Genomic DNA, 13,420 nt, shown 5'->3' with positions numbered 1-13,420 from the left:
CAATTAAGAAAGAGAAAAACACTTTTTCCACACCAAAACAGAAGTTTTACTTTGTAGCTTAGCATTGCTAAAGTAAACATTTTCATGGATCGCCAGCTCTTGGTGCGCATATATATATATATATATATATATATATATACACACACACATACACACACACACACACACACAGAGTGTGTATATATATTTATACACACACACTGTGTGTGTGTGTATTATAGATAGATAGATAGATAGATAGATGTATTGTGACAGGGTCAGGCCAGATGGCTACAGGAGAGTAACAGTAGGCAGATATATTAGCCCCAGGCTAAGTAGGTCCCTTTTCCCTGAGTAAGGTAACAGGGAAGGATCCAGAACCATCACGAACCTTCTGGAGACAATTAAGACAGGCTGATTAGAACACCTGCAGCCAATCAAGAAGCTGCTAGAATCAATTAAGGCAGGCTAATCAAGGCACCTGGGTTTTAAAAAGGGGCGCACTTCAGTTTGCGGTGTGCATGTGAGGAGCTGGGAGCAAGAGGCACTAAGTACTGAGAGTGAGAACACGGACTGTTGGAGGACTGAGGAGTACAAGCATTATCAGACACCAGGAGGAAGGTCCTAGGGTGAGGATAAAGAAGGTATTGGGAGGAGGCCATTGGGAAGTAGCCCAGGGAGTTGTAGCTGTCGCACAGCTGCTCCAGGAGGCACTCTAGACAGCTGCATTCCACAGGGCTCTGGGCTGGAACCCGGAGTAGAGGGCGGGCCCGGGTTCCCCCCAAATCCTCCCAACTCCTGGTCAGACACAGGAGGAGTCGACCTGGACTGTGGGTTCAGAAAAACGGCCAAGCTGAGGGCTGCCGTGAAGCTCCCAGGCGACCAAATCCGCCAATAAGTGCAAGACCCACCAAGGTAGAGCAGGAACTTTGTCACAGTATACATACACATATGCACGCACGCGCCAAAAGAACATTCTTTCAGCTAACTCCAGAAAGCTTGGACGAGTCAATTGCTCAGATCATCCAATTTAGTAAGAGCATTTTTTAAATGCATTAGGCACCTTACAGTATAAAGTCAGATGGAAAAGTCATTCAGAAACAAAACAGGATAGAATGCTAATTTTAATATTTTATGTCTCCATAAAAACAAAAAACTTACATATTTAAGGTTGCAACAAGACACAAACACACTCCTTCTCGGGATCGGTAGTTCTTGTGTTTAAAACCAACAGCAAGACGGTCCCAAATACACTATTAAAACAAAAACAATTGCTTTGAATCACTAGTAGCACAATACAACCTGTTCACCGTCTATAATGTTTAAATCGAAACTTCATCAGAAACTATTGATATGATGATAATATTCTGAAGTTTTGTTTTGTAAAGTAGAGGAAAGTTTTGAACAAAAATGAGGTTTTGGGGGTTTTTTTAAAACAGGCTTTACAACATGGAACACTAACCAACTCCGCCTCCTCTCCCAATCATTGGATTATTTACAATAAGCAACAGAAAATATCTCACACCAGAAACATTTCTAAAATGGTTTGTCTTTATACACTCCCAATATTTCATTCCCCTAATTCTATATATTTTGAAATATTTTTCCTTTTGTAACTCAACTGCAAAGCCAACGCAAAACTTTAAAACTTACTACTGTGGCTTAAAGCAAAGGTTTTTCTTTATTTATTTTGTCCAATAGTTTACTTATTTCCCGATCAAAATCTCCTCCCATTCCCAGTTTTTAGTCTCTTCCAGTACTCATTCTTCTACACTTGCATTAAATTTCTTCTGCATTTCTTCATTTTATATTTTAATTTTTTCCCCATTCATTTATCTTGGTTCTATTTTTCTCTCCAATTCCATTTGTCTCTTCTTCTCAGTATGCTTTGCGTTGATCTCTTGCCATTTCTTTTACTTTCTTACACCAAATTCTTACACTGAATTTCTTACACTAAACAATCCCTCATCTGCTCTCCTGCATGTTATTTTTCAGTGTCTTATCTGTCTTTATTAATTCCCTTCTCGTTTTATCTTTTTTAATTCTCCATTTTCCAGGAGTTCTGGAGCTCTACATCATCTGTTAATGCTGCAACTTGGAGCTTACAAAACTCTGGAATTCCAGTGATATTTAAAAGCAAGTGCATAGACACAAACTGCAAGCCCCTTCAGCTGCAATGCTGCCATCTTTGAGCAGGCATCTGAGAATGTCGCCTAGCAACGACTGCACACTGCCTGAGGAATAGCATATTTTTCAGTGTATGCAGCATTCTATAATTAAGCCTCTCCAAGTACCACAATTCTGATGTAGCATAGTTGCACCAAACAGCACACTGTGGCATACCTATGTAAACTATTCAAATTGCATTCATGTTACTGAAAGCAACAATGCTAATCAAAAAGAGGTAGTGTAAGAAGTACTAAACACTAGATAACATCCTTTTTCATTATTATGTAGCACATTTTAAAATAGCTATAAGAAGGTTACAGTAATCAAAATTTTTAAATAAATTTTCACTTGACAAATTTTACATTTTACCTTGTATAAATTGTAAAGAGAACAAACTAGAGAAGACAAGCACTACTTCCTTGCCAAAACAGCACAGGTGAACAATAAAGCATACGCTGGCAAGAAAGAAAACATCCATCTCCAACTAGCCCATCTTCTGAGGTAAGAGAGAAAATAAGCAAGTCTTCTTGCCAGACAGACAGACAGACAAGAAATAGGCAGAGAAGTAACTGCAAGACATTGTAGGGTAGTAAAACAAACATCTTCAAACAGAAATTTAGGATTATTTAGGCTACCCCCTCCACTACCACTCATCCCTCCAAAAAGGGACTTAATCACATAGGTCTCTGAGAAATCTGCTCTCTAGCAATAGTTAACATCTCCTTCTCGTATTTGGTTTACCAAACCCATGCATTTACTTGCTGTATTTTTAAAATTATGCTACTATATCTTCCCATGTTTTGTTCTGTGTTTTATTGCTTTTGGGTTTTTTGTATTTTATTTACTTTTCAGAAATAAGCATCCTCAACATCTCAATGTAAGAAAAGGAAGTTTACCAGCAAGCAACTCAACAGATCCTTGGGAACAGGCTATTATAGAAGTGATTAAATGCTCAGTAAGAAACACATGCGACTAAGTCTTTTTTGGTTGAGGAAAAGGGACAGGAGGAGTGCAGGAGAGAACTATGCATTTTTAAGGTTGCTTAAATTACACCAGAATACTTTTTGTCTCACAAATTTTCAAACATTATCTCTAGTTGTGGATGCGATTTGTAGATCCAAGTTCCCTGCACATTCATCCCCACATCTCTGAACAAACATATGCCAGTTTTAGAGGTTTAAAGTACCTTGCTCTGGTTTGCAAAACTAAACGAGTCTCCCTATTCATCTCCATATCTAAACTTATAAAGAGGATTTCCTTAAGAGGGAATTAGTAGTAGTTGAGTAACAATAGCATTCCTATTGATGACCCCTGTTCCAAGACTCCACAATAATACTGCTTAAGTGATAAATCCTATTAGGCAATCTTTCATTTTTCAGACTTACATTAATAGGAGTCTTACAGAACCACCCAGAAACCCAACCATAAACAGAGTCCCGTTGTGCAAGGCACTGCATAAACACATAGTAAAAGACAGTTTCTGACTCAAGGAACTTACAGTCTATGGCTATGTCTACACTGCACCTTCATCTGTAAAGCTTTTTGTCACTAAGGGGTGTGAAAAAACACCCCCGACCAACAAAAGTTTGACTGACAAAAATCACCTGTGTAGACAGTGCTTTGTTGGCAGGTGATGCTCTCCTGCCGACAAAACTACTTATCCTTGTTGGGGGTCGTTTTATTTTGTCGGCAGGCAAGAGTTCTCCTGCTGACAAAGAGCAGCCATACTGTGTACCTTACAGAGGCACGGCTGTAGCAGCACAGCCATGCCACTGTAAGGTGCACAGTGTAGACATAGCTTAAGTACACAAGACAGACAAAAGATGGAAAGTATTTTTAGCCCATTTTATACGTGGGGAACTGAAGCTCAGGGAGATTAACTGCTTTGCCCAAGGTCAGGCAGGAAGTATGTGGCAGATCCAGGAACCCAGATTTTCTGAGCTGTAATCCAGCGTCTTAACCACAAGACTATCCTTATGTGGATGTATTATTCACCCTATAGGCTTTTAATTAATTTGATTTTGGGAAAGTTGAGGGTCAAGCTTATTTCCATTGTATTAATTAAAATTCAAGCCCATCTGGAAGTTTCAAACATGTTTAATTAAAATACTTCTGCCATCCTAGTACGAAAACATCTGCTTTTGATTTATATAACGTAAAAACAGTATGTTTAGTGTCAGAGTTGTATCTTCAGTTAATGCAAAACAATCCAATATTGTTTACACATTAAAACAATGATCCAGCTAAAACTTGCACACACACTTAACAACTGACTTCATTGGAATGACTTGTGTTTCAAGTTAAGATCACATGTAAATGTTTGTAAGATCAGAGCCTAACTCTGAATTTCCAGAAGTGTTCATACCATTGGTGGTGCTGCCTGGTCCATTAATTTCAATATAAGAGTCTGTGCTTGCTCTCGAACTTGGTCTTTGGCATCTCCCATTCGATCAATCAATGCTAGAAGAACTAGAGGACCAAAAAAAGGATTAACAAAATATGTATTAATCAATTTAAGACTAACAAGTTTCTAAGAAATGTTTCTTAGAGAACAATTAAGATTTTTCTAGTTCAAAAATCAAGACACGACTGAAAACAAGTCCAAAACAAGTCCAAAATATTTTAAAGAAAGATTTTTAAAAAAAAATTATTTAAATGAGTCGCTAATCAGTTTTCTGTCACATGTTTAAGAACAATGAGTTGGACTGGAATTAAGAAGCAGAATGCTATCAAAATAACTAAGCCACAGATAATATTTCCCTTCTTGCCAACTATATACATTACTTCAGTTTGATCTTCAAAAAGAATGTCAGACAAAGGCTTCTCAGCCGATATTACTTTATAAGGATAAGGCCTTTGTCTGCAGCCATATTGTAAGGCCTGGTGCCAAAGGTATCCGTCTGCAACCAGATTAAAAGAGCAGCCAAGCAGCAGTCATTAGCTGAGAAGTAGGAAGTCACATCCTCACATTACATCTATATTACATTAAAGCAATGTGATATCAGGCTGTTAAGAAGGAGACCCTGTCCTAGTAGCACCCACTATCACCAGATAAAGAAACAGATCTTAAGATGGTTAAAGAAAACTTAGTCTGATAGCATCCTGTCAAGAAATCACTTATCAATAGTTTTCAGAGTAGCAGCCGTGTTAGTCTGTGTCTGCAAAAAGAAAAGGAGGACTTGTGGCACCTTCGAGACTAACAAATTTATTTGAGCATAAGCTTTCGTGAGCTACAGCTCACTTCATCTGATGAGAGCTGTAGCTCACGAAAGCTTATGCTCAGGAGCCACAAGTCCTCCTTTTCTTTTATCAATAGTTGTGGTTGTGAAATCCTCATTTCTTTATTGTTTTGTCATTATGGTCCCTACTCCCCTATTGTTTATCTGTATGGTATGTGTCTGGTTCTTTAATTGTTTCTGTCTGTTACATAATCATTTTTGCTAGGTGTAAATTAATTACGGTGGTGGGGTAGGATTGGTTAGAGAATTTTGTTACACTATGTTAGAACTGGTTAGTAAAATTGTAGTATAATGATTGGTTAAGGTACAGCTAAAAAGGACTCAAATTTCACTATTTAAACTGGGGTCCAAAAGGAAGTTCTTTGGGAACCAACTGTGATGTTGGACTCCATATGATTTTATGAAAACATGATAATGAGTGTGAATATAATGTAACTGGAATATGCTTCATGCAAAATCTCTCTTATAAGTTATCACTACAAATCTTATCTACTGAGTGTGGTCATCCTATTTGTATAAATGTATCATTCTTGTATCTGAAACTAGAAATATGAAATATAACTCTGAGGTCCTATTGTAATTATCCAAAGTGTGGGTCATTAATGGTGGTCTGGAATCTTGATGGCTCCCAGCAACTACGGCAACTGGTTGTAAATGACTGTTTACTTGCAAGACTTCCTGTGAGTCAGGCCAGAAAGAATGAAGGCTTTGGGTCTCATAGGATGTCATGTCTCATGTCTAGTTGGCAGCCGGTGTCAAGTGGAGTGCCCCAGGGGTCGGTCCTGGGGCCGGTTTTGTTCAATATCTTCATAAATGATCTGGAGGATGGTGTGGATTGCACTCTCAGCAAATTTGTGGATGATACTAAACTGAGAGGAGTGGTAGATACGCTGGAGAGCAGGGATAGGATACAGAGGGACCTAGACAAATTGGAGGATTGGGCCAAAAGAAATCTGATGAGGTTCCATAAGGATAAGTGCAGGGTCCTGCACTTAGGATGGAAGAATCCAATGCACCGCTACAGACTAGGGACCGAATGGCTAGGCAGCAGTTCTGCGGAAAAGGACCTAGGGGTGACAGTGGACGAGAAGCTGGATATGAGTCAGCAGTGTGCCCTTGTTGCCAAGAAGGCCAATGGCATTTTGGGATGTATAAGTAGGGGCATAGCGAGCAGATCGAGGGACGTGATCGTTCCCCTCTATTCGACATTGGTGAGGACTCATCTGGAGTACTGTGTCCAGTTTTGGGCCCCACACTACAAGAAGGATGTGGATAAATTGGAGAGAGTCCAGCGAAGGGCAACAAAAATGATTAGGGGTCTGGAACACATGACTTATGAGGAGAGGCTGAGGGAACTGGGATTGTTTAGTCTGCAGAAGAGAAGAATGAGGGGGGATTTGATAGCTGCTTTCAACTACCTGAGAGGTAGTTCCAGAGAGGATGGTTCTAGACTATTCTCAGTGGTGGAAGAGGACAGGACAAGGAGTAATGGTCTCAAGTTGCAGTGTGGGAGGTTTAGGTTGGATATTAGGAAAAACTTTTTCACTAGGAAGGTGGTGAAACACTGGAATGTGTTGCCTAGGGAGGTGGTGGAATCTCCTTCCTTAGAAGTTTTTAAGGTCAGGCTTGACAAAGCCCTGGCTGGGATGATTTAATTGGGTATGGGTCCTGCTTTTGAGCAGGGGGTTGGACTAGAAGACCTCCTGAGGTCCCTTCCAACCCTGATATTCTATGATTCTAGGATGTGACTATGGCACCTGGTACTGGAATTCATCTTAAACCTGGTGCTTTTCCATTTAGAAGGAGAGATGAGGATCCAGAGACACAAAAAAGATTCCCGCCTTGTGCCAAAGCTATATAAGCAGGTGGAACAGAAAAAAGGAAGTTCCAGTCATGGGAAATCCCCTAGTTACCACCTGAGGTGAGGCTAACAAGAACCGTACCGGGGAAAGGATTGGGCCCAGACTAGGAAGGATTCCAGTCTGTGAAAGAAGCTTATTGGAACACCTCTGAGTGTGAGATTTTCTCTGTAATCAGTTTCTTAATGTATTAGGCTTAGACTTGCATGTTTTGTTTTAATTTTGCTTGGGAACTTCCTTTGTTCTGTCTGTTATTACTTGGAACCACTTAAATCCTACTTTTTATGTTTAATAAAATCACTTTTGCTTATTAAATTAACCCACAGTGAGTAATTAATACCTGGGGGAGCAAACAGCTGTGCATATCTCTATCAGTGTTATAGAGGGCGGACAATTTACGAATTTACCCTGTATAAGATTTATACACAGTAAAACGGATTCATTTGGGGTTCGGATCCCATTGGGAGCTGGGTGTCTTGGTGCTGGAAACACGAGCACTTGCTAAGCCGTTTTCAGTTAAGTCTGCAGCTTGTCTGAGTCTGTGTTGCAGCAGATTAACTTATCTAGCTCAACAAGACAGGGTTCTGGAGGCCCAAACAGGCAGAGAAAAGGGGCTTAGAGGTAGTCTCAGCACATCAGGTGACAGTCCGCAGGGAGTCTCTGTGACCAAACCCGAGACACCAACTCCAGGACACAGCCCCAAAGATCAGAACTGCCAGACCTCAACAATCTGCCAATGACAGCGTGCAGAAACTGGAGTCCCCCAGATGGACCTGATCCTGACTGACCATCAAGAAAAGTTCATCTGTCTTATTGGGAGTGGTGAGAATTGTGTATGTAGCATGTGCAGTCTGTTTTGGTGACTGTTAATATAGAGAGGTTATGTAGCATATTACTGGGTAAGGCTCTTTCACTGGTAAAAGGTCCTGCACACCTGGAGAAGTAGTATACACCCAGAGCTCAACGTATTGGGAAAGGGTGTGGGTACTTAAAATTGACCAAGTTAGTTACACCCTGAGCCCTATGAATTGGGTAAGGGTAGGTGCTTTTTGACTGGAGCCCTACAGACTGGGAAGAGGTGGGGTGCCCTAAGGTGTGCAGGTAACGCTTCAGAAATAGAACACTTTGCCAGACCTCAAAAAGCTAGCCTGGAAATTGTTTTTAGATGCGGTTTTCTTCTAATTATGCATGCCATTTTCAGTAATTCTAAAATCTATACAGAATGACAAAATGTATTATTGAAATAAGGTTCTATCTCCCACAAGAATCAGGGTACAAGAAGGCACAATATTGAGCACAAGCATCCTTACTACTATTTAATTGAACTAATGTGACTATCTTCAAGTCCTAAATTCAACAAGCTGTAATGGAAATAAATATCAGACCTGTAAAATCTTTGATTAGCTGTGTTACCAAATTGCAACTTACACTTGATTAAAAGGCAGCAACACAACAGAGTTTTAAGATTATGCAGCAACCTCCTGGGTGAACTGCTAGACCAAAACTATGCAAGTTATCTTGCTATGCCGATTCCCAGTACTCTGTTCATAACCTAAATGTGTTCTGTAGCAGACTCATTTTCTCCTATCCAATGGTCTCAGCAACTTCTTCAAAGTCAAAGGGGCTAACACATAGAAGGCTCTGCCTGCAGCTCTCTCTCAAGAGTGCTGATCACAGCTGTGGTGGTATGATTGAGAGAGAGCCAGTCTCTCAGTTAAGCAGCTACCAAGTCATCTAGTGCTTTTTAGTTCATATCCAACTCCTGGAACTCCACCTGGAAGTCACTGTGATCTAAAATCTACTATGGGTACCTGGCGAGTTATACTGCTGCTTCTGTGCCAACTTCAGTTTCTGAGCTAAAGAATAGATGAGGCTAAAAGAGACCATTATGATCTAGCCTTACCTTTTGCATAATTCAGGCCACAGAACCTCACCCAGAGTTGTTCTTCAGCCCAGACCTGAAAGAGAGCTCTGTGCAAGCCCAAGTTTATCTCTATGACCAACAGAAGCTGGTCTCTCTAACATCCTGGGACCAAGAGGGTTACAACAATGCTGCATACAACAGTGGGAGATGACTGTTATTACTAGAAAGAGGGGAGATTGCCAGCTGCCTCTTCACCTTGAGCAGCTACTGCTATTCTGAGTAAGATGCATGGGAAGAGGGGAGGGCTCACAGAGGGCTCTGTACTGCAAAGATCCCACTACCCCACCACAGGGTCTGCTGGGGTGGCTGATGGCAGGGGCCAATACACTTAACCTTCTGCTTGGCAGACTGATCTTGGCAAGGCCACCCAATACAAAAGACCAACAACGTAGCAGGGAGCTTCTCACAGGTCTTCAGACTGCCCAGGACATAACTGCTCCTTAGCCCACTGCTCTTCTTTTGGAAGATAGGGGCTGGGACCGGAAGACTGAAATCTCAGCTTCATGACACCTCAGCAGAGGGTACTATGTGCATAAGGCCTCCTTCCATTGCAGCAGCAGACTCTGTGGTATAAGCATAAATCCATTTTTGGGGAGGACACTGCCTAGCACTATTTGGGGGGAAGGGAGGATTAATGTATTAAGTAATGGATGTGTGGCCTTTGGGAAGACACGGGGTTAGCCAGCACAAGAGCAAGGTCTTCAACCATAAAGTTGATGAGCATGTATCTTACCAGCAGGAGACTAGAAAGAAGGGGGACAGCGCAGGGCACAAGTAAATGTCAGCTTTTTGACTAGGCTTAGGGCTTGTCTACACTACTAGCCAGATCAGCGGGCAGTGATCGATCCACCAGGGGTCGATTTATCATGTCTAGTATAGATGCAAGAAATTGACCGCTGAGCGCTCTCCCGTTGACTCCAGTACTCCACCAGAATGAAAAGGGCAAGCAGAGTCGACGGGAGAGTATCAGCTGTCGACTTACCGCAGTGAAAACACCGTGGTAAGCAGATCTAAGTACATCACGTAAGCTAGGCTATTCATGTAGCTGAAGCTGCATATCTTAGATTAACCCTGTGCGGTAGTATAGACAAGCCCTTAAACTATTGCAGAAATATTTCAAGCAATAATGGTGATTAGAATCAAATCAAAATCAAGAAAGTCATTTAAGAACATTTTATTTGATGTCATACGTTTTTATGCATCATATTTGTTTTTTTAATTATCACTACATCATTTGGGCAGATGTCTTCACTGAGCTGTTCATCCACAACAGATCTAAAAGCAGATGAAGTTAGCTGAGAACCTATCATTCTGGAAGGAAGCATTTCAAGAAAAACTGATTCTCAACAGTAAGAGACACCTGACTGGCAAGTGTAGGACTCTAAGAGCTTTAAAACAACACAGTAAAAAATAGAAAGCAGCAGCAGTCCCCCAGGCTGCTCCCCTCCTGCCCCGGAGCAGCATCAACCATAAAGGGCCCCCCCAGACCACCTAAGATTTAGCCACAGGTATTTTTAGTACAAGTCATGGACAGGTCACAGGATGTGAATTTTTGTTTTATTTCCCATTATCTGTCCATGATTTGTACTATAAATACCCTGACTAAATCTTAGCCTAACAGCCACTGATGGACTTATCCTTAGAGCCCTGCACGGATACAAAATTTATGTCCACAGATGCAGATATCCGCAGATATAAATCAGCATCCCTGGAGTTGCAGGGCTGTACTGGGAACCACAATTTCCAAAGTAGCAGCCTGCTGCCACACCCAGGACTCAGCACCCCATGCCAGCAGCTCCTCCAGCATGGCTATACTGCCCCCAGCCCGACCCAATGCACTAACACAACCAGGGACAGCTGCCAGTGAGCAGGGTTGGGGCCAGTACAGCCATGCCGGAGGAGCTGCCGGCTCGGGGCGCTGGCTCCTGGGAGTGGCGGCCTGATAGGCTGCTGCTTTCGCCACTGTGGTTCCCAGTAGATCCCTACAGCGCCACACAGATACAAAATTTATATCTGCAGATATAAATTTTGTATCTGTGCAGGGCTCTACTGATCCTCCATGAACTTATCTAGTTCTTTTTTGAATTCTCAAAAAGAAAAGGAGTACTTGTGGCACCTTAATTGTTAGTCTCTAAGGTGCCACAAGTACTCCTTTTCTTTTTGAGAATATAGACTAACATGGCTGCTACTCTGAAACCTTTTTGAATTCTGTTACAGTTTTGGCCTTCATAACATCTCCAACAACAAGTTCCACAAGTTGACTATGTGGTGTGAAATACTTCCTTTCGTATGTTTTAAACCTGCTGCCTATTAATTTCATTAAGTGACCCCTAGTTCTTGTGTTATGTGAAGGAGTAAATAACATTTCCTTATTCACTTTCTCTGCACCAGTCAAGAATTTATAGACCTCTATGATATCTTCTCTGATTCATCTCTTTTCCAAGATGAAAAGTCCCAGTCTTTTTAATCTCTCCTCATATGGAAGCCGTTCCATACCTCTAATAATTTTTGTTGCTCTTCTCTGTACCTTTTCCAATTCTAATACATCTTTTTTGAGTTGGGGAGACCAGATCTACATGCAATATTCAAGATGTGGGCATACCATGGATTTATACAGTGGCATTATGATATTTCTGTTTTATCTATCCCTTTCTTAACAGTTCCTAACATTGTTACTTTTGACCGTTGCTGCATGTTGAGTAGATGTTTTCAGAGAACTATCCACAGTGACTGCAAGATCTCTTTCTTGAGTGGTAACAGCTAATTTATACCCCACCATTTTGTACGGATAGTTCGGATTATGTTTTCTAAGGTGCATTACTTTGCCTTTATCCACACTGAATTTCATCTGCCGCTGTGTTGTGAGATCCCTTTGTAATTCTTCACAGTCTGCTTTGGACTCCACTATCTTGAGTAATTTTGTACCATCTGCAAATTTTCCACCTTACCATTTACCCCTTTTTCCACATCATTCATAAATATGTTGAACAGCACTGGTCCCAGTACAGACTCCTGGGGGACACCAAAATTTACCTCTCTCCATTCTGAGAACTGTCCATTTATTCTTACGCTTTGTTTTCTATCTTTTAACCAGTTATCAATACGTGGGAGGACCTTCCCTCTTATCCAATGACTGCTTATCCTACAACATGTTACAGAAAACTTAAATATCCAGCATCTGCTGTCTCACTCTGAAGCAAGCAACAATTATATATAACCTAAAAGGATTATTCTCATCTACTAGCCCATATTAAACATTTCCTTTTCATTAAAAAGTATTAAGACTTTTTTTTAATCAGAATTATAAGTAAAATGTTAACAAGTAGATATGGTACCTGGGATGGTAAAATATATAAATTTTCAAGCTGTTATAATAAAATGAGGTTTTTACACAGTGCTTAAAATGATTTCTGGTTCATTCTGTTTCTCCCTTACTCAGTTTGCAGATTCTTAAGACGTATTTCATGACAAGTCTTGTAAGGCTGCACATGGAATTTAACAGGAAATATCATATCACAGCCTCAAGAACAATTTAATAAACACAGAAAAGTCTCTTGTAAATTAAAGCTGAAATAATCTAACAGATTCTGGAATGCAAGTGAAGAAGTTTGTTCAAGGCAGGGTTTCATATTTACTAAGAAAGGTTGGATATATTAATTAGTCCTCTATTGTTATTCTTTACTCTCTCCATTATCTGTGGCAACAACAAAAGAATTCCTAACCAGAAATTGTTTCCTAACTATATTTTGATGTTACGTTGGTTCCATATTAACAAATATTGAACTACTAGGTGAGGAAAAGCGACATTCAAGCAGGATATGATTTAGGCCAAGATTTTAAAAAATGGCTAGCAATTCTGGAAGCCCCAATTTTCTGAGAACCTTCTCTCTGAAAATCAGGCCCCTTTCATACGTCTCAAGTTGGTTACAGAAAAATTGAGGCACCCAGAATCACTAGTCACTTCTGCACACCTTAGTCTTAACTTTGACGGTATGTTAGAAAGCTATAGTCTTCATTAAGTACTCTCAGAAGAACATTTTTTTCCCCCCAAAAGGAGGCAAAACCGTTAACCTCATCCCTCAAATTAATTCTTACCCCTTCCTCTAACCATAATCACTGTACTGAAGAATCTCAGCAGTTCACAGATGTTGGGACTCTTATTTGATCTTTGGCTGTGAGCAGTGCAGCATAGAAAAAACAGAGTTAACTCTGGTGAACGAGGACTTATACAGAGTTTCAAAGCACTATTT

The 13,420-nt window shown here is 40.7% G+C and overlaps 1 protein-coding gene across 34 annotated transcripts in view; it reads right to left on the bottom strand.

The window, feature by feature from the left end:
- CLASP2 (cytoplasmic linker associated protein 2) overlaps positions 1-13,420 on the bottom strand; it is a 271,237-nt gene that overhangs the window by 239,585 nt on the left and 18,232 nt on the right. For all 34 annotated transcript variants that reach the window (XR_012157456.1, XR_012157457.1, XM_073333055.1 and 31 more), the window contains exons 3-4: positions 4,514-4,617; positions 1,141-1,232 (exon numbers count right to left, since the gene is read on the bottom strand). Coding sequence is in view for 32 of the 34 variants with exons in the window: in XM_073333055.1 (XP_073189156.1) it covers positions 1,141-1,232; positions 4,514-4,617 (196 nt within the window). In the remaining 2 variants the exon portion in view is untranslated. The remainder of the gene's footprint in view (positions 1-1,140; positions 1,233-4,513; positions 4,618-13,420) is intronic.

This window comes from Lepidochelys kempii, chromosome 2, assembly GCF_965140265.1.
Source record: "Lepidochelys kempii isolate rLepKem1 chromosome 2, rLepKem1.hap2, whole genome shotgun sequence".
Lineage (NCBI taxonomy): Eukaryota > Metazoa > Chordata > Testudines > Cheloniidae > Lepidochelys > Lepidochelys kempii.
Note: the sequence above shows the minus strand (reverse complement) of the source record. Positions and strands in the feature narration are given on the sequence as shown.